The sequence below is a fragment of the Phragmites australis genome, chromosome 12, assembly GCF_958298935.1.
Source record: "Phragmites australis chromosome 12, lpPhrAust1.1, whole genome shotgun sequence".
Lineage (NCBI taxonomy): Eukaryota > Viridiplantae > Streptophyta > Magnoliopsida > Poales > Poaceae > Phragmites > Phragmites australis.
This window is the reverse complement of record NC_084932.1, coordinates 12,686,849-12,707,500: the sequence shown is the minus strand read 5'-3', so window position 1 is coordinate 12,707,500 and position 20,652 is coordinate 12,686,849. Positions and strand designations below refer to the sequence as shown.

Sequence of the window (20,652 nt, the reverse complement as noted above, 5' to 3'; positions counted from 1 at the left end):
TTGCACAATGTGGTGGCCTAGTGGTGTTGGAGATCATGTTCTTGAACAATATATGCTAGTACATGGGCAGGTGGTTTTGAACTAACTATGAACATGCCGTTGGGCAAGAGGAGATATGTCTATCAGTAGCAGGAATTTGATACCATAATTGTATGGAAAAAATAGTTCTATGGGCTTTCACAACAAGGCTGCGAACTATCTCGTGACAGCCAGAGACGATGAATCAATCCGCCTATATGACATTCAAAATGCAGTGTGTGTACAAGCCGTTACTCCTTGCCTTTCTCGACGGCCTAGTGACCAGAGGGTGGTGGGGACATATACAGCAGAAAAGATTGAACAGAACAGAACAGAAGACGCTTCATTTCCCTCCAATTCTCAAATTCTTATCAGGTGTCGCCACCTCACCAGGACAGCACGATTTCAACAAGGAAATGGTTTCCCTTTGAAAATGAACCGGTGGGCATTGGCATAGCCAACACTTTTAGGGCATGCCAATTTTGGCAACAATCCAAACGCTAGTCGAATTTCTTTGATATTACCAAACTTGGTAAGACGCACAGAGCTCCAAACCAAACAGCACCCAAGATTCCCATAGCGACGTAGTCGAGCACAAATGCCGGTCAGTCTATCCCTCCCTCTCTCTTCACGCCGAACCTCACTCTGCCACTGCCCCGCCTGTCACAGCGTTGCTCCCCCCTTGGCCTAGCGGAGCGGAGATCGATCCATCCATCCATCCATCTGGGCATGGATTGGTTGGTTCCTTCTGCTGGTTAGCACTCCTTCCTTTAATTGGATGGATTCTTTTGTTCTTAGGGTTAGATTCCCACTCAGTTTGTTGCGGATTCGTGTGCTGCCACCAATCCGAATCCATCCATCCATAGTCTGATTAGGTTCTTCTTCTTCAGTCCTCAAGGCTAAATCCTTGCTAGCCGATTGATTATTACAACAACAACCCAAGGGTCTAAAAGAAAAAAAACAAAGCAATGGAAATAAACTCAGCACAGCGCCCAACTCCACAGGCAATCGACTGAAAAGTCGTCCGCCTAGAACTCAGCTCCATCTTCCGGGAAACCCTCATAGTCTTTGCCTTCCGAGCAGCAATATGATTATGAGGAGAGCAAGCGTGAGTATATAGAATACTCAGCAAGTGTGAGAAATATGACATGAGGGCGAAAAGTCAAGATAGGCTTAACTCAGGGGCTTATTTACATAAATGTCATTTTGTAGTCAAACTTTTACAAAAGCATCCTATTTACTGTGTGAAATGATTCTTTAAGACTTGAGACAAGGTTCCAACCACCTCTAAACAAAGCTAACTCGAATCATAGTTCACAACACTGTGATCCACTAGATCCAACGTAAAACCAACCCGGAAAACACCTGATTAATCATGTGAGGAGTCCATGCCGTTCAAAACCGTGAGCACGGTTGATATATCAATTTTCACTCTGTAGAGATCATACACTTTACCCACAAGACGTGTCTTCCTATTTTGCAGAGTACTCGTTGGCCGACGGATGACTCTTACACACTTCCAAGGTGTGCTAAGAACCCATTGCAAAGCATTTCCAACGTCTCTCTTAGCACGTGTCGCCCCGCTAAAGTTCCACTCTAGAAGCCCCCTCTTGCGTCTTGCAGTTCCAGAACGTACACCCTTCTATCCCCGTACCAGCAAATGATCTTCACCATGCTGAGGGAATAGCGAATTACTCAACTAGACCCATTCCATACTAAGCTTGTGGTTGTACTGTTTTCATGCGTATCTATATCCATACGCTGTTGCTTCCGCATTGCCTCCTATTACAAAGGAGGTGTTGTTCAAATTTTTTCATAGTTCAACATGCTTGTAGAGCAGTTTAGTAGCATCTCGGGGCATTTGTGGGTCCTAGGGTGTTACACGCGATAAACTCTAGTTTCTGCTTCACCACTAGTTCATGCCAACTTAATAAACTGCAGTTTTAGATGAAGAAAGCTATTTCCGATTTCTATTCTTTTATTACTCTATTTTAAACCAACTTCTTAAATCACTTGGAACCCAAACTTTAAGGTTGTTGCAACTGAATCATTTAAACCCTTGCAGTTGCCTACTTCCTGTATTTTGTGTTATTTCTGGGATGATGGATATTGGATTCATGACATTCATGTAAAATTTAAAAGGTGTCTTGGGCATGGTCATTTTAGTTATCTGAAATCCTTCACATCTACTCCCTCCAATCCAAATGTAAGTTGCTTTAAGATTTTTGCTGGTTTAACCTTTTCAAATTTGACCATCAATAAATCCTAAACGACTTACGTTTTGGATCATGAGGGAGTATTGACTTGAGCATCTGCTAGCATTTCAGTTGAAATATAGAGCGTTGGTGACTAGCGAAACCATCTCGTGTATTTTTCAAGGCTCACATTGCAAGGGAGGCCTGCAGTTTCGTACGATGATCAGGATTTGGTTTTTGCAGTTGCATATGGTGGTCACGTACGGGATGTTTGATGCGCGAAAATTTGAAATGGTAATTGTGATTGAATGTGTTTTTTGGCCTTTGATGTCCAACCTGTCTCACTCCTTACATCCACAGGGGCCTTTTGATATCTTCTCTGTTGGTAATGATGATTCAGAAGTCCATGTCATAAAGTTCAGCAGTGATGGCAGACGGCTTCTGTTAACCACCAAAGCTGGCCGTGTTCATGTGCTAGATTCATTTCATGGCAACAATGTAAGCATGTAAATTACTTACTGTAATTTATTTATGTAGACTAGAAGACTGTTAAAATGCTGTTCTTATGACTTATTTTTTCAGATAGCAACGTACAATGTTAAGCCAGTGATAACCAATTCAACACTGGAGGCAACATTTAGCCCTGACGGAAACTATATCTGGTCAGAAACCTTTCCTTATCAGCTTATCGCCCTTTACAATAATTGCCAATCTCTTTTACTTAGCTATTATTATGTTTTTTTTCCCTTGTGGGCTCTGGTGACGGTAGTGTTTATGCCTGGAATAGGAGTGGAAAGGTATGGACGAATCTGTTATGTTGATATTGAAATTACTTATATGTTGTGGCTGTTTGATTGATGTATGATATCATGGTTGGACATGCAGGTTGCGCACCGGGGAAGCATAGATAATGAACCGCCACTAGTAAGGTGGGCTCCAGGATCCTTGATGTTCTTGACAGGATCTTCAGAGCTGTCCTGCTGGGTTCCAGATCTATCCAAGCTGGGATCCTTTGCCGTTACTAAGTAAATGCAAATGATATGAGATGATGCTTTGACTGCTATGTGAAGCAAAATTCATAAAGTTGTGCCGTATGACTGGCCTCTGACGCCATCAGCTGCGAATAAGGAACAACAAAACTATAGCCAAGTATTTGTTCGAATGAGTCGTACTCTATAGATTCCGATGTATCCTTGGGTTCTTGATTACAGTACTTTTGCTCTTATGGTGCACAATCGTCATACCTGTTGATCAGACAGATAAGATGTTGAAAGTGTTCGCTCCATTTTTATGAGAATTTAGTGCTTTATCTTGTTTTAGTGCTGATATAGCACGCCATCTCATGGTACCATCCAGACAACCACAAACAACTGCTTGTAATAAGTACTTGACAGGTATGTACGCCAACATAAACAGGTTGTGGAAATGCATAGTCAGTTCTGATGCATTATCGATATAAAAAACTAATTCACATAGTTTGTAATAAGTGCCGAAAAGGATTCAAAAGCATAGTGAACAGAATAAGCCTCCGCATTAGTTATGTAGACTTCAGTACTAAAAGTAAAAAAATATGTTGAAATGAAGCACCGGATCAAGCGTGCTTCCAACCTTCAGAGAGGCAATGTTCTAAATTTCTTAATGGTCAACTCGACAACCAAAGCAACCTTCAGAGTGTTGACTTATGAGCTTGTTCCTTTGGTGCATAGTTTCTTGTTACCCTCCTTTGCATATTCAATTAGGGATATTTGGCCATCTAGTTTATTTTCAAAACCAATGTTTTTCTTTATGCAACTGAAAAGAGAGCTTTGTTAATGAGTTACAGGATTAGCATCCTGAGCGATATGATGCTCTACACAAAAAAGGAAAACCTCTCTATCCTATATCATTGCCTACAAACGAAACCATCCGGTGATACCACGGATGCACGAAAGTGGTAGCCGTCAGATTTAACCTTGAGAAACTACAAACCATATGATCTTTGATGAAGTAACCGTAAATCGAACATGTAGTTACCATTTGAAAAGGCATCCGTTCAGAAAACTGTAACTGGCCGTTAATCCCACTTTTAGGTTTAGTTACCATTTTTATAGAAGCTAACTATAATATTTATTGGATTAAAGAACTACATTTCCAAGAAAAATCACAATCAGCTCACCTAGTAACCAAAACGGTATAGTATCACTAGATTTAAGTTCACTTAGACTTTGCAAAACATGGAGAGATCTTAGGTTTTAGAAAAGGGGTGTGACTAGAGATAGGTGACTTGTAGAATTACGAATTGTAAATCACCTTAAAACGATACACCCTCAAACGCTAACCATCAAATTAGTGGCAAGGGTTCATAACCTGTCAGTCACTCAGTTGTCCATCATGCACTAAGAAACTTAGAAACCAACGCACATAGCTTATAAGAAGTGCCGAAAAAGATTTAAAACCATAGCCAACCAAACAGGCCTCCACATTAGCTGCGTTACTTCAGTACTGAATACGTTCAAATGAAGCACCGTATAAGTGCAGACATTCAACCTTCAGAAAGGCAAGGTTCTACATTACTCAACAACCAAAATAGCCTTCAGGGTCGAGTTTTAAGCCTGCTTCAGTGCTCCTTCGGTGCAGCATAGTTGCTTAATGCCCTCCCTTGCGTGTTCGATTGAAGCTGCAACAATGAAAAACGCTGACAAATTAGAAGCGGAGTACGAGTAGTAAAAACTGGACAGTGCAGTGACAGAAGGACCAGGCTGCAGAAGGCTCAACTAAAATACCAATATCACATTAACTTATATACAAATGTCACATTAACTTATATCTCAAATTGGCCCCCTTTATTCTCTTCCGAGCTTCGCCACTGTACATGAAGTGTGAGTTCCAGGATCATATCTAGACATATCTTGAAGTGTTAGTTCCAGGATCACAAGCCTAGACCCTAATTAAACTCATAGAACTATCATTTCCTCAAATAATACAGAAAGGAACTGCACACTGACCACAGTTCCAGAAACAGATTCAACTTCAATTAACATTTCATGGGAAAAGACCTGTCTAAAATTTTAAAGAAACTAATATGGGTATTCGGGAATGCAGATCACTGTAAAGAGATGTAAATAACAAGCCTTTTTAGCTCAAGGTTCTGACTGGTGTCCTAAAGAATTCTGCTTAGTAGACTGATTTGTATTCACATCTTTCTCTAGCAGATAAAACTCCTCATCTATGTACAATGTACTCGTATTTTTGTAGCAACCTACACTTTATTCAGATATCACACCAGGTGTTGAATTTGGTTATTTGAAACCTGAACACTATATTTGTAGTTCCGCATTTAAGAACTAACAAACAAAACAGAAGACTACATTGTTTAACTCACTAAATGAACCTCATAACATAGAATACAAGAGGATTTATCTGATACTAATTCTTGGATAAAAGACCCATCTGAAATTTTACAGAAACCAATATGGGTATTCAGGGATGCAGATCACTGGAAAAATCTGTACACAAGAAGCCTTTCTAACCCAACCCTCCTGATTGGTGTCGTAAAAAATGCTGCTTAGTAAGACTAATTATATTATATTATAAGAGAGAAACTTTTCATTCATGTAGGCATATTTTTGTAGCAATTTGCAAACTGCATTGTACTCAGATGTTGCACCAGGTGTTGAGTTTGTTATTTGAAAATTGAAACACTATATCTGTAGTCTTATATTTAAGTACTAATAAATAATACAGAAGACTACATTCTTTAAGAAACTCACTAACTAAACCACATAAGAAAAGAAAACAAAAGGCTAGATCTTTTATCATATCCAATGAAACACGAATCTGCCAAAAAAAACTTCTTAGATTACTACATAAGAGACTAAGATAATCTATTTCAAGTAAATGTAAGTTATCACTGGAGCATGCACCACAATGTTGGGTCACAAAATGTCTTGCAGATATGTTGGGATCGAAGTCCCAGACAAGATGGGCCTTCGGGGGTGGAATCGGCGAAGGTCCCTTATGGTGACGTGTACTGGAAGTAGAACAGTCTCGATTACCTTTCATGTTTACACTGTGGCTCTATTTATAGCCTGTACCCGGCGATCACGGACCCGGTTTACACATATTACCCCCTAACCTGCTACATTCCCGGAATATCCGGGGGTAATATAGTACAAATGAGCATGATCCCATAATTACAACCGTGCCCATGACAATTGGGTCCACTGTCCAGCTGGTCTCCCAACCGAAGAATATCGAAGCCCTCTCCGTCCGACCTCTTGACGAGCTGCCTTCGCCGCCTCCTAGCGAAGGCCTGGTCTTGTCTTCGCACGGAGCGAAGGGCGCGGGACGCGAATTGGGGCTTCGCCCGACAGTCAAGGCAGATCAGTCTTCGCATACGCCAATTCGGTTAGAGGAAGATGCAACCAACACAGCAGTTGTCCCGCAGCACCTCCAACTAACTTCGCAGGTGTCTTCGAGTACGGGGATGGCAGGAGATAATCCCCAACAGTAGCCCGCTACTGGCAAGGTTTATCTTCGATAGGCCGAGCCTGTAGCCTTCGAGATATCTAAGCGCCGTCCCCCTTCGGCCTGCCGAAGTTAGTTGGATCCAATGCACGCTGTTATATGTATATATATTATATTATTATTATTATTATTATTATTATTATTATTATTATTATTATTTATTGTTTTTTTTATATTTTTTTCAGTGTCGGAACGATATGTGTAACTACCTGCATTTAATGTTCATGGTAGTTATCTGAGCGCGGTAGTTCAATTTTCGATGCTGGTAGTGTTAACCGTGCCCGATTCCCCCTATAAATATCAGAAGCTGTCAAAAAAAAAATTTACCGTGCCCTCGCTTAAAGTTGTTGCTCTCGTACGAAGTAAGTTTCAGTCCTTCGGACGCCTTAGAATTAGCCCCCGATTGTCTTCGCGCTGCGAGAGGATTTCCTTGAACTAGATGGCTCCGAAACACAGGTCGTCGCGTCCGAAGACTTACTGGATTGGACAGTCCAAGGTAGATGGCGAAGTTTTAGCCGGCCTTGTCAGGGAAGGGCTGATTAGTGATGTATCGAAGGTCCGGCTTCCCGGGAAGCAGGAGACACCGGAGCCCGCTGACGACGAAGCCGTCGTGTTTGTGCATTACTTTAGGGCTAGCCTTCGGCTTCCCTGTGACGAGATGGTAATCAAGGTGTTAAAGCTCTTCGAAGTATATTTGCATCAGTTGACGCCTAACGCCATAGTCAGGATGAGTCTTTTTGCCTGGGCCGCTCGATCGGAGGGGGTTAAGGCTTCCGCAAGGGCCTTCTCCGCCGCGCACCGTCTGCACCATCAACCAAAACCGGTTTTTGTCCGCGGAGTATAGAGCGAAGCACACTACGGTTGTCTAAACTTCACCTATCGCGCCGGCCTGTCTACTCCCGTAGTTGTATACAAGAACAAGTGGCCTAGCGACTGGACTCAATGGTGGTTTTACCACAAGGTTGAAGCCGAAGATTACCTTGTTTCGAAATGCGAAGGGGTCAAGGGAAACCGTGCACCAGATGTGCGGTTGAAACCATTGCAGCAAACGGCGCTTGAAGACTTCGCCCGGTGCGCGAAGCATCTATCAACTCGTGATTTGCTTGAGGAGTTATTGGCGGCCGGGGTTTGGCCACTTAGCCGTGGCTGGAGTATTCCGGCCTTTGGGGAGAAAGGGCCCGAGGGGCTCTGCCGTCCTCATCCTACTGTAGAAGGCTTCGGAGGTACCCTCTCAATTGTGTACTGTTACTTAATTTAAATCTTCTCGTCTAACAGTTGTTAATTAATTTTTATTTTATTTTTTGTAGATTTATCAGTAGCCGAAGTAGAGGCGAAGGTTGTGATGCTAGTTGGCAAGGTTACTCCCGGCGAAGCGCAGCTGTGCGCGGACCAGGGACTTAACCATAGGTTGAACATAATCTTCGACTATCGTGGTGTGTCGTATGATGAGCGGCCAAAGATTTCCGTTGTCCTGCAAAGCAATGTGGGAGGCTTCCCAGCAGTGGAAGCGAGCGAAGAACCCGCCGCTTGCCCTTCGACGAAAAGGAAGCTTTCGGAGCGATCGCCAAAAATGGGCCGTACCAAAAAGGCGCTGTTACCAAAGCGTCGAACAGCACTGCTCGTTCATTCACCACCAATTATTGGTGCAAGCATGGCCGCGAGCTCACTCTTCGAGAGGCCGAATTGATCCGACAGAGTGTACAGATACCAAACTTATGTTTTCTCTTGTCGAAGGTTATGAAAGTGGTTGTATGTGGCAATAATGTATTTATTGTTGTTGAAATTTTTTAGGCCAAGGCGAGGGATGACACCTCGTCGAAACCAACTAATATGGCTGCCGAAGATACTGGGAAGGTGGGATGAATTGGCGCGAAGGGTCGTGTTTATGCTTTTGTTTTTGTAATTAGTGATGTGACACACTGGCTGTGTAATACATTATATATTCATATCGAAGTGTTATTGACCTTTTTGCGCTCCCTGCGCAGGTCCTTGCTTCGGACACTGCGCAGGTAGCCGAAGAAGCTGTGCCTTTGACTATGATGAGGGATAATTTTTATGTTTCCTGGTCCTGCTGGGAATCATTTCACCGACGTCATGCTAATATCGACTTGGAGCGGTATTGGCACGCGAAGTGTAGATCGTATGACGATATGAATGCTAGAACGAAGGCGTTTTGGAAATCTATTTGTCCTTCGACGGTAGTTAGTCGACGAGCTGAACGAATTCTGCGCCGTGCGGCGAGAGGGGACATTGACGGCACATCGGTGCTCGTTGAGCCGAAGATTAAACCTCAAGACGAGGAGCCGTTTTCACACAGACCCCAATTGTGCTATCGGCGTGGTCCCTCTTCGCAAGTAGCTAGGCGAAGTGGTAGTGATGGCGAAACTCCTATGTCGACGTCGTATTGTAATCAAGTTGGGGCCACTTCGGCCCCATCGTCGCGTTTCCATGCCAGCGAAGGCATCGAGTATCAATTTTATTTTAGTCGTTTGTATAAGGATTTTGTTGATCCAGAGGTTGATTTGGATGCGGAATAAACTAGGTTTGTGTTGTGATTTGCTCTTTTGGTACACCCTTACCGGCATGGTGTGCGAAGTGTTTTTTATTTTATTTTATTATTATTATTTTTTGGTTCGATGTGCCCTGGACGTAAGTTGAATTCTCCGGGTTAGACTTTCTTGACGAAGGCCATCCCCCGATTTTCGCTGCAGTTTCCTGCGATTCTATTGGGCTGATATTTTTCTCTTGGTCAGTGTTATCTTTGCGAAGCGCCGTCCCCCCCCCCCCCCCCCCCCCCCCGACTTTTACTCGTAGGTAACTTCGGCCTATTTGGGGTGGACAAGCAGTCTTGGCCTCTGACGTTTAGCTTTTGAAGTTTTTTGGCTTCAATTTGTTTGACGGTTGATATTTGGGCAGGCAGTGCTAGCCCCCTGTCCTTCACTGGCGGTTTTTATAATTCCGCGAAGGTCATAAGTGTACGCTTGCTTGCCTACACTTCGCACCTTGTTCTGGTCGTCGATTGGTGCGCCAATCTCCTAGTGTGGCGCACTTCGACAAAAAGTAGTACTACTCAAGACAACCAATATTTTTTGGGGGCCACTATCATTGTTCATATGGGTTTCTGCCTCATTAAAAACCTCACCCCCTAGCGAAGGGGTCCCCCTGTGAGGAAAAGAGTGCAGTACCCTTACAAGGCGATTACAAGAACTATTACGAAAATTAAAAATTACATTGGAGTCTCGGACTCTTGCTGCCGATCTTTAGGCGTAGAACTTGCGAAGGTTCTCTGCATTCCAAGTGTGTGGAAGCTCTTCACCTTCCATATTGGCTAGATGATAAGAACCGGGTCTCAGAGATCTTTTAACTATGAAGGGGCCATCCCATTTACTCTGAAGTTTGCCAAACGAAGCTGTTGTACCAAATCTTTGTAACACCAAGTCTCCTGGTGCGAAGGTCTTTTCGGATACATTCTTATCTCTCCATTTTCTTGTCTCTTTTTGGTAAATGGCCAGGTTTTTTGCGGCTTGCAATCTTACTTCTTCGAGGGCATCCTTCGATGAAAATTCATCGCATTGTTCTGGTTCATTCCCGACCCTGAATGATTTCGCTTTGCATTCCTCTGGAGTCATGGCCTCTTCGCCAAACAGTAGGCGAAACGGCGTGTATCTTGTTGGTCTTGCAACCATTGTTCTTACTGACCATAACACCTTGGGCAATTCTTCGACCCATTTTCCTTTTGGCAATCCTTGAAGACGCTTCGCAACCCTTGCGAAGATGATGCCATTTGCTCTTTCAACTGCGCCATTAGATTGTGGGTGGTAAACTGATGCAAACATTAATTTTATGCCCAGTCCATTACAGAATTCTCTAAATCCCGCGCTATTGAACTGAGTACCGTTGTCCACGGTTACTTCGCTCGGAACCCCGAAGCGGCACACAATATTCTGCCATAGGAATTTTTGTATGTTTTTTGACGTTATGCTCACGAGTGGCATTGCTTCTACCCATTTTGAAAAGTACTCTACCGCCACCACGGCATAGCGCAAATTTCCTGGGGCTGGCGGCAGCTGCCCGACAATGTCGATTCCCCATCACCGCAATGGCCAGATCGGCGGAATAAGTTGTGTCTTCGTTGTCGGTCTGTTTGATCCCTTTGCCCAGAATTGGCATTGTTGGCAACTTCTTACCAGTTGGTCTGCATCACTTACAGCCGTTGGCCAATAAAAGCCCTGTCTGTAAGCTTTTCCTACCAAAGCTCTTGTGAGCCGCACAACCCGCTGTGAATTTCACTCAACAGTTGTTGGCCTTCTTTCTGAGATATGCATCGCAAAAATAGCGCGCAGACTCCTGCTTTGTACAGATCTTCGTCTATAACTTTATAATTTCTTACCCTCTGAGCCATGCGCTTTTCTTCGACCTGATCTTCGATATCCCTTCGACCCCGCAGATATGCCATTATCGGGAAACGCCAGTCTTCGCTCTCAACTGATGCGACCAATCGTGTTTGGCTGGACCTGTCATCGCGGGCCGGTTCACTTAGTTTCTGATAGAAGACATCTAGAGGCATGGGCATGTTCTGCGAAGCCGCTTTTGCTAGCTCATCTACTTCATTGTTATCATTCCTTTATACACTTTTCACCGTGAATCCGACGAAGTATTTTTCCATCCTTCGCACTGCTGCTCTGTACTTGATCAGCTCTGGTTCCTTTGCCTGGAATGTTTTTTCAATCTGGCTTGCTACAACCTTCGAGTCTGTTTTGACAAGTATTCTCTGAGCTCCCAAAGCCTTCGCCTTGCGAAGTGCCAGGAGTACAGCTTTGTATTCCGTCGTATTATTTGTGGATCGGAACTCCAACCTGGCGGCGTATCGCAGCTTCGCCCCCGACGGTGAAAATATTACTGCCGAGACTCCTGCTCCTGCAGCTCCCCAGGCTCCGTCGTAGTACGCGGTCCAGATTGGTTCTGCTGCTTCGTCATCCGAAGCCTCAGATGAAGGTGTCCATTCTGCCACAAAATCTGTCAGCACTTGCGATTTTAATGATGTTCGTGCCACGAAGACAATCATGAATGGAGCTATCTCCATTGCCCACTTCACTATTCTTCCGATGGCTTCTTTGTTTTGGAACATCTCACGAAGGGGTAGGGAAGTTGGCACTGTAATCTTGTGAGAAGTAAAATAGTGGAGAAGCTTGCGGGATGCCATTACCAGTGCAAACGCCACTTTTTCCAACTCTGTGTATGACTTCTTCGAGCCTGCTAGTACTTCGGATACATAATACACTGGTGCTTGCAGCAGCCTGGTATCTTCAGTTTTTTCCTGCACAAGAACAGCGCTGACTGCTGATGGGGAAGCTGCTATGTATAACAGCAAATCTGTGCCCGGATCTGGGCTGGTCAATGCTGTAAGCTTCGTCAAGTATACTTTTAACTCATCGAAAGAAGCATGTTGCTTGGCACCCCATTTGAAAGGTTCATAACTTCTTAACACCTTGAAGAGTGGTAGACTTCGCTCGGCGGACTTCGCAATGAACCTGTTCAATGCTGCTAGTCTTCCTGTCAAGCGTTGGGCTTGCTTTCTGTTATGTGGCGGTTTCATATCCAAAAGTGCTTGTATCTTCTAAGGATCCGCTTCGATTCCTCACTTCGACACTAGAAACCCCAGGAGTCTTCCGGATTGCACTCCGAAGACGCATTTCTCCGGGTTTAATTTTAAACCTGCTCTTCGCAGATTATCGAATGTTTCCCGGAGGTCTTAGATGTGTTGGCTTTTCCTGGTACTTTTTACTACTATGTCATCAACATAGGCCGATACATTTTGCCCCAGCTGCGGCTTTAATGTGGCTTGTACCAATCTTGTAAAGGTTGCTCCAGCATTGCGGAGTCCAAAAGGCATTCTTACAAAACAGTATGTTCCGAAGGAGGTTCTGAAACTCATTTTTTCTTCGTCTTCCTTTGCCATCCATATTTGATGGTACCCAGCATAGGCATCGAGGAAGCTTAACATCTCGCAGCCGGCTGCGGAGTCTATAAGCTGGTCAATTCTAGGCAATGGAAAGTCATCTTTGGGGCAAGCTTTGTTTAAATCTGTGAAATCGATGCACATTCTCCACTTTCCATTGCTTTTTCTTACTAATACTGGGTTGGCCAGCCATTCCGAGTGTATAACTTCGCGTATTACTCCGGCATCGAGCAATTTTTCTACTTCGACCTTTACTGCTTCTTCTCTTTCCGCCGAAGCCTTTCTAAGCTTCTGTTTCCTTGGCTTCGCTTTGGGGTCCACATTTAGCTTGTGTTGAATGATGCTTCGACTCACTCCTTGCAGGTCCCTAGGGGACCACGCGCAGACGTCGCTGTTTCTACAAAGGAACATGACAAGTTGTTGCTGATCTTCTGCCGGGGCCTCTGCCCCTATTGTAATCTTCTTATCTTCTTCATGATTTAGCAGCACTATTCTTGTAGGTCCTTGTGGTGCAGCCTTCGCACATTTCTCTATGGTTTTCCTGCTTTGCCCTGCTTCAGCACCCGTCGAAGGGTCTTCGATGTTGTGGACATTTCTTCTTCCTGGGGCTATGCCTACTTCGATTCGCCTAGCAACTCGCTGATCGCCCAACACCTTTATGACTCCTTCTGGGCCAGGCATCTTCATGCACAAATAAGCGTGGTGCGGTATTGCTCCGAATTTATTGAGGAACCCCCTCCCAAATATCGCATTGTATGGGTAATTAATGTCCACCACATCGAAGGTAATTTCCTCTGTGCGGAAATTCATCTGTTCGCCGAATGACACTGGGATTGTTAATTTTCCCAAGGCGTTGATTGCGTTTCCGCCGAAGCCCAGCAACGGCGACCCAGCTTGTTTCAAGTCATCTCTTCGCAGCCCCATCTTATCGAAGGCATCAGCGAAGATAATGTCTGCAGAACTTCCTCCATCGATCAATATCATGTGTACTTCGTTTCCCGAGATGTTCACAGTAATGACTAGGGCATCTGTGTGCGGATAATCTAATACCCTCATATCCTCTTGCGAGAATGTAATGGGAATGTTAGACCATCTTGAATTGATGCACGTTGGTCCCACTCCGACGTGGTTAACCCTTCGTACGTATTCTTTTCGCTGTCTCTTGGATTCTGTTTGCTGGTTGGATAGCCCCTGAAATAGCCAGCACCACATTGTACCCATTGTTTATGGTATTAACTGATTTGCTACTTTCTGGTGGTGCCTCGATTGCTGGTCTTGGCGGAGGCGGGGGTAGATCACCCCGAATGTTCAGTTGCCTAGTTTGATCAAATTGGACTGGAGGTGCGGGTGCAAATTGTGGTGCTGGAATTTGATGCCATTGGTTCGGAAACATCATGTTTTGATTGTGGTTCTGCCACCCTTTGCCTCTTGCGAAGCTTGTTGCGTGGTGAACCGCCCGTCCGTTATCTATTGACTGCTTCGCTATACTTTCTTTCATGCACGACTTGTGGACAATGTTTAGTCCGGTGGCCTACTCCTTCGCCGTGCAGCTCACAGTAAAAGGTTGCTGGGTCATGCGAAGGTCGTCCTCCTCTACCTCCGCGGCCTCTTCCCCTTCCCGCCCGGCCTCCTCTATTGGACGAGTTGTAGGCTTCGCACGAGCTTTGGACTGCTTCAGGCGGGCCGGGGTTGATCTGGTTGATTTCTTTTTGGCATGGATAATCAGGACCTTCAGATTTTCTTGGACGTTGAGGTCTATCTCTCGGATTGCCACCAACTGCCTCCTTATGTGGTGCATGCTTTGCTCTTGAGGCCGTAAACTCGTTTTTCCTTCGTAGATGATCTAGTTCAGATCTTGAGTATTCTTCCATCTTGTTTAGTAGCTCTTGGAGGCTTGTGGGTCTTTTTCTAGTGAGCTTCCCTACCAAAAGGCCCCCTCTGATGCCCTGTATTGCAGCATCGATGATGGTATCTTCGCTCAATCCCTTCGCCTGACATTGTATGTGTACGAATCGGCGCATATAGCTTTGTAAAGTTTCTGTCGGTTGTTGCTTCAGCGCGAAGAGGTCGGTTGCGGTGATGTTATCCGCCTGGTTCCCTTGGAAGTTGCTGTATAGGGCAGTGCGCAGCTGTTGCCATGAATATATGGATCCCGGGGGCAGAGCGGAGTACCACGACCTTGCTATTCCCTTGATTGCCAATACAAAAGCCTTCGCCAAGGTTACACCGTCTCCGCCAGCTGACTCCACGGCTGCCTCGAAGCTCATGACAAATTCTCTCGGATCCGATTCTCCATCGAACATAACCACTCTGGGCATTTTGAATCCTATCGGCCATGGCTGATTTTGTAGGTCCATTGCTAGGGGTGACTCAGGATCTCCCGTGGAAGATCTTCGCCGAACTTCTTGCGAGGCTCGTATGAAATCTCTCGGTGGTGTCGGCCGGCGAGACATGCCTTCTGTTTGGAGTATATCGATTTCCTCCTGGATCCTTTTCAACATTTTTCTTGCTTCTTCCGCCCACCGGCGGTACTCCGCAGCTTTCCGGGTCGTTGCTAGGCCATCCAACATGCGCTTTTTGTGCGCAATCTGTCTTTCCAACTCCTCAGCTTCTAGCCTAGCATTTCGTTCTTCGTTTGTTTCTTCATCTTGTTCCAACTCGGCGAAGTCGCCTAGTTCCTCCCATTCTTCGCTTCGCCCTCTTTCGCCTTCTTTTTCCGGAACATCGAAGCGAATGCGATCTATTGGCTCCATGATCGGCATTTGCTCCGCGTCCATCCGTAGTTTGTCGTCATGTCGACCATCGGCAGTTTGTTGTGGCGCTGTGTCAACTTCGCAATGCTGGTCTTGTGCGGCCGAAGCCCCCCCCCCCCTGGCTGAGGCATTTCCTGATTCTGGTACCGCCGGAGTGGTTCTATCGGCCGAAGGTCCGACTGTGGCTGGGAGTTCTAGTAGCGCCTCCGCTCCTCCAGGTGGCTTCGCTTTCTTTTTGGGTGGCATGCCTTCGTGTGTTCGATCCCGTGGATGGCGCCTATCAGAGGATTAGCTCCTGTCGCATGGATCCCGAGAGACCCCTTTTTAGAGATTTGGTCGGGGGGATGATCCTGAATAAGTTCGTCGGAGAAATGAATGAGAGTAAATGCAACGGCCGGTGGTGGGGGACGACCTAGTGCAGAAAGAAGTAAATGCACCGGAGTTTAGACAGGTTCGGGCCGCACGGGGGCGTAATACCCTACTCCTATATGGATGCAATAACTGTGCTGAGGGAGATCCCTCAACGATGTAGCTGGTTACAAGAAATATGATCTAACTAAGAGCTTGAGGCCCCTTGTTCTTCGGCTGGAGCTATGCTCAAGCTTGCTCACAATGTCTCCGTCCATTGGCTTGGTTCGTTGTGGGGTTTCGTCTTCTTCGTGAGTCAACTCGTGTTCAGCCCAGAGCTCTCTTCTCTTGCTTCTGTGTTGCCGGCTCTTTTAAGCACTTGCCGGCTATGCCATGCCCCGAACGGGAAGGAGGGGGGCACAAGTTCCAAGACGCCATCACTGGGAAATGCGTCATCATTTCTCTGGGCAAAGTGACCGGAGGGTGGAAAAAACGCCGCCCGCCCGGTCACCTGTCACTGTGGACGCCCTGGCAACGGGCGCCATGGAGGGGGGCCCACCGGGCAGCCGCAAAGCAACTCGGCGTGCCTGCCCTGTCTTGTTCCTCTGCCACAGCAGGGCGGCAGACGGAACGCAATCCTCGCGATGAAAACGGCGATACGGGATGGGACCAGTGCAATTAATAGCCCCACGCCCCCCTGCCAAAGCATGGCAGGGACTGACGCTGCGGCGGGAGCAGTTGGATGTGTCAGACCACGCACGCTCATTAAATGCGGCTTCGGCCTCTGACTGACGGACACCTCATCGGTGAGCCCCTCGGGGGCCTTTCTGGGTCGTCTGGGAACCGAGTGCTCGGGGGTACTGTTCACCTCCCCGAGCACTCTCTCCCAAGCACTCTTGCCCAATCCTTTGGGGAACCGAACGCTCGGGGGCCGCCACGTGCAGCCCCGAGCATTCTCTCCCGAGCACTTTAGTTCTTCTGGTCATCGGGGAACTAGGGTGCTCGGGGATGACCTGGCACCGGCCCGAGCACTTTTCTTCCCGGTACTTAGACTCCGCGGATCATCGGGGAACTGGGGTGCTCAGGAACCAATGACTGTGGCCCCGAGCACCTTCTCCCGGGACTCGAACTCTCCTTACCCCGCGGGAGAGACCTCGCTGGATGGCGATACGTGGCGGATGGCCGGCCCGGCCTCGGGACTCAGGGACCCCCGGTTCCTGATACACCGACAGCGCCAACTGTTGTGATCGAAGTCCCAGACAAGATGAGCCTTCGGGGGTGGAATCGGCGAAGGTCCCTTATGGTTACGTGTACTGGAAGTAGAACAGTCTCGATTACCTTTCATGTTTACACTATGGCTCTATTTATAGCCCGTACCTGACGATCACGGACCCGGTTTACACATATTACCCCCTAACCTGCTACATTCCCGGAATATCCGGGGGTAATATAGTACAAATGAGCATGATCCTATAATTACAACCGTGCCCATGACAATTGGGCCCACTGTCCAGCTGGTCTCCCAACCGAAGGATATCGAAGCCCTCTCCGTCCGACCTCTTGACGAGCTGCCTTCGCCGCCTCCTAGCGAAGGCCTGGTCTTGTCTTTGCACGGAGCGAAGGGTGCGGGACGCGAATTGGGGCTTCGCCCGACAGTCGAGGCAGATCAGTCTTCGCATACGCTAATTCGGTTATAGGAAGATGCAACCAACACAGCAGTTGTCCCATAGCACCTCCAACTAACTTCGCAGGTGTCTTCGGGTACGGAGATGGCAGGAGATGATCCCCAACAAGATACCAGATAAAATAAACAGCAGTGAGTAAAATATCATACAAACCTCATCAGCACAAGCTACCCTCTAAATCAATAGGCTTCCTGTGTAAACACTAATGGATTCGGAATCTCCGATTCCCATCTCCGATATTCTGGTTAAAGTGCCAGTTGCTGGATCATAAGTTTGTAGCAGTCCGACTCCTGGCTTAAAGAGGACGCTCCCATTCAGCAAAGGATATACATAATCACAACGCTGCTGAACAGTTAATTTGTACTTTTTAACCCAGAGACTTCTCTCAGAATCCATGAGAAACCATAGGTCGGTGGAGACACTACAAACATTGTCAACTGTAACTAAGCAGCCATTTAAATTCGCTAATGAGAGGGTGCGATGAATCCATCCATAGCAATGGAAGACAAGGCTGTGCAATGACTGTGGACCTCGAAGTGTCGGCATCCACTCCCCTGTCTCGAGGTTGAATGAAGCTATGCTGCCTAGTTCCATGGTCACAGCATCACATAAGAAATATATGGACCCCATTTAGTGCTAAACTTTCTATAGTCCCTCTGCTCCTCATAAGTCCACCGGGAGGTTTAGGTTTTCTCCTCCACCTTCCAACGTTGCTCCCTTCAAGGGTGATGATGTCACATAGAGGTTGAGAGCCATCAGGATGCCGGATGCGGAGCACCTTGTAGTCTCCTGTGGAAGCAACCTGCCTGCCCAAGAGAGTATGTCACCGTTGCCCAATTGCGTATGACGGCACGCTCCCAATCGCCGAGAAAATCCCAATCGTCGTCACTGCAACTGGGTGACAGACGGCGACCGGGCAACGCGAGAGCGGCGCCGGTGGCCGGATTAACCACCCAGGCGCCCAGCGCGGGTTTGCACTCCCTGGTGACGCAGACGCGGTCGAGGCACGCCGGGAGCAACCTGATGCCATCAAAGGTGATGCGTATCCGCCTGAGCACGCGCCCCACGATGAAGACGCCGCGGGCGTCTCCGTCGCGGAAGGTGACGACGAAAAGAAGCTCCGTGTGCCGGGATTTGTGCGCCGCGGCGAATTGCGGGTCGGAGGTGAGCGCGCGCCAGGACCGGCATACGGCGCGGAGGCGGCAGAGGTCCTTGAGGGGACGCGCAGGAGGACCTCAAACAGCGCGTCGGGAGGCAGCGCGCCGGGGTTGGAGACGGCGGGGCGCAGCCTCGAGGATGACATCGCTGCAAGGTCACGGACAAGATCGAGAGGCGGAGCGGTGAGCGAGACGGCGACCGGGTCGATCTGTGTGGGTGCGACGAGAAGAGCGTGGGGAGGGAGATCAAATTGGGGATTTCCGGATCGCCAGTGCTAGAACCCTAGATACTAACAGAAGAATATACCAGAATGTCTTGCTTTCTTCTCATTTAGGTCAGGCTTATATACTCGCCTGTCCAATTACATCATTAAGTCTTTGGACTAGGCAAACGCCCGTGCTAACACACATCCATCAGCACGCCCATACAGACTAAATTAGAGGTTTGTTTTTCTTAACTAATTACCCTTCGGTGTGTGGGAGTGTGTGCAGCTAGCCACATGAACCCAACCTACCCTTTCTCCCTCACGCCACTAGTGTTCCATAAAGAAGCAAGATCGCCATTACAACACAATATGAAGCAGTAAAAAATTGTCTAAGACTCAGGTATGATTTTATGGCTATCCGTTCGAGATTCTATGATTAGCTTTACAAGAGTGTGTCTATGAGAAAAAAGATCAAATTGTATTCTACATGTTTACAGCTTTACACGACTCTGATACCAAATTTGCATGAATTTACCAAGAAAATTATATTAGCTTCTACATGTTTGCTTCCTAAGAAGATTTAGCTTGGATGATCAAATTGTAGCATAACTTGCATGTATCTGGAAAAAGATCACATTTGATCTCTACATCTGATCAAACTGTAGCTCTATTTTATGTGATCTGTCACCTCATTATTAATCTCTGCTTCCTCCACTGCATGCATATCTGTCTGCTCACCTATTGATGTATGATCTGAAAAGAACAAGTTTATGAGGAACTAGGTAAAAAAGGACAAAAAAAAGTGTAAAAAACAATAGTGTGCAGAGTTGTTGCTTATGAAACAAGCATGTTTCAGCATTTTCCTTATGCAGAATGTGTTTGCATGATTGCTTAGTGGAAAGAAAACACAAAGTATGTAAGCTGATTTGTATGTGAATTTGCTTTTCCAAATTAAAATTATTACTTCATCCAATGATACACGTTACTTGTGCTGCAACACAAACCTCCTTATAGTCGATAATTTTGCATGCATAATTGTAAGTTGGGGTTAATACTAAAAAGTAAGTATGCATGATTCTTACTTATGAAAATATGCATGATTCTAAAGTGTTTATGTAGGTAGTAAAAAGTAAATATGTAAGAAATCACAAAAAAATGCTATACATTTGACTATGTATTGCTTTCAGCGATGCTTAAAAATTCTTTATGAATATGAGATGCTCAATCAAAAGTTTATTGGAAACTAGAAATTATGTGATTAATTTGAACTTGCTTTTAATCAGAAACAATGCTTCGAAGTTGACTATACATTGCTTTCATAAATACATAGAAATGCTACATGATCATAAGGTGCTCAATCAACTGTTTATAGTAAACTACAATTATGATTCATTTGAACTTGCTTTCAATAATCAGAAAATTGATTTTAAGTTGATTATGTATTTCTTTCACAAATACATAAAAATGCTTTTAAATATGTGAAGTTTTGAATTCATCTTGATGAAATAGCTCATTTCAGTTTAATAACAGCTTTACTCGTAAAATTCAAATGATTCTAATCTCTAAGGAGGAAGTGCTTCTAACCTATACAAAAATGTTTAACATTAAAACAGAACTTACCTCAATCATTATCAAATATTGCTTAAGTATTACATTTATTAAAAAGAATACTTACCTCAAATCTCAATATAGAAGAATTGCTTATGATGAGTAAAAAAGTTACCAATGAAAAGATACAATATTGTTTTTCGAGATAAAAAAAAGAGGCAAACAAATAGAACACCTTATAAGAATTACATGTACAGAAAAATACTTTGAATAAATA

General features: G+C 45.7%; 1 protein-coding gene and 1 pseudogene across 2 annotated transcripts in view; one reads left to right on the top strand and one right to left on the bottom strand.

Moving 5' to 3' along the window:
* LOC133887387 (protein ANTHESIS POMOTING FACTOR 1-like) overlaps positions 1–3,525 on the top strand; it is a 4,344-nt gene extending 819 nt beyond the window's left edge. The window contains exons 3-7 of one of the 2 annotated variants that reach the window (XM_062327322.1): positions 2,346–2,507; positions 2,574–2,711; positions 2,796–2,876; positions 2,968–3,010; positions 3,099–3,525. In XM_062327322.1, coding sequence (XP_062183306.1) covers positions 2,346–2,507; positions 2,574–2,711; positions 2,796–2,876; positions 2,968–2,976 — 390 coding nt within the window. In that variant the 3' untranslated portion in view covers positions 2,977–3,010; positions 3,099–3,525. The remainder of the gene's footprint in view (positions 1–2,345; positions 2,508–2,573; positions 2,712–2,795; positions 2,877–2,967; positions 3,011–3,098) is intronic. The other variant, XM_062327323.1, reaches the window with a different exon arrangement.
* Positions 3,526–4,729: 1,204 nt separating this feature from the next.
* On the bottom strand, positions 4,730–18,937 carry LOC133886337 (uncharacterized; annotated as a pseudogene).
* Between the last annotated feature and the right edge of the window lie 1,715 nt (positions 18,938–20,652).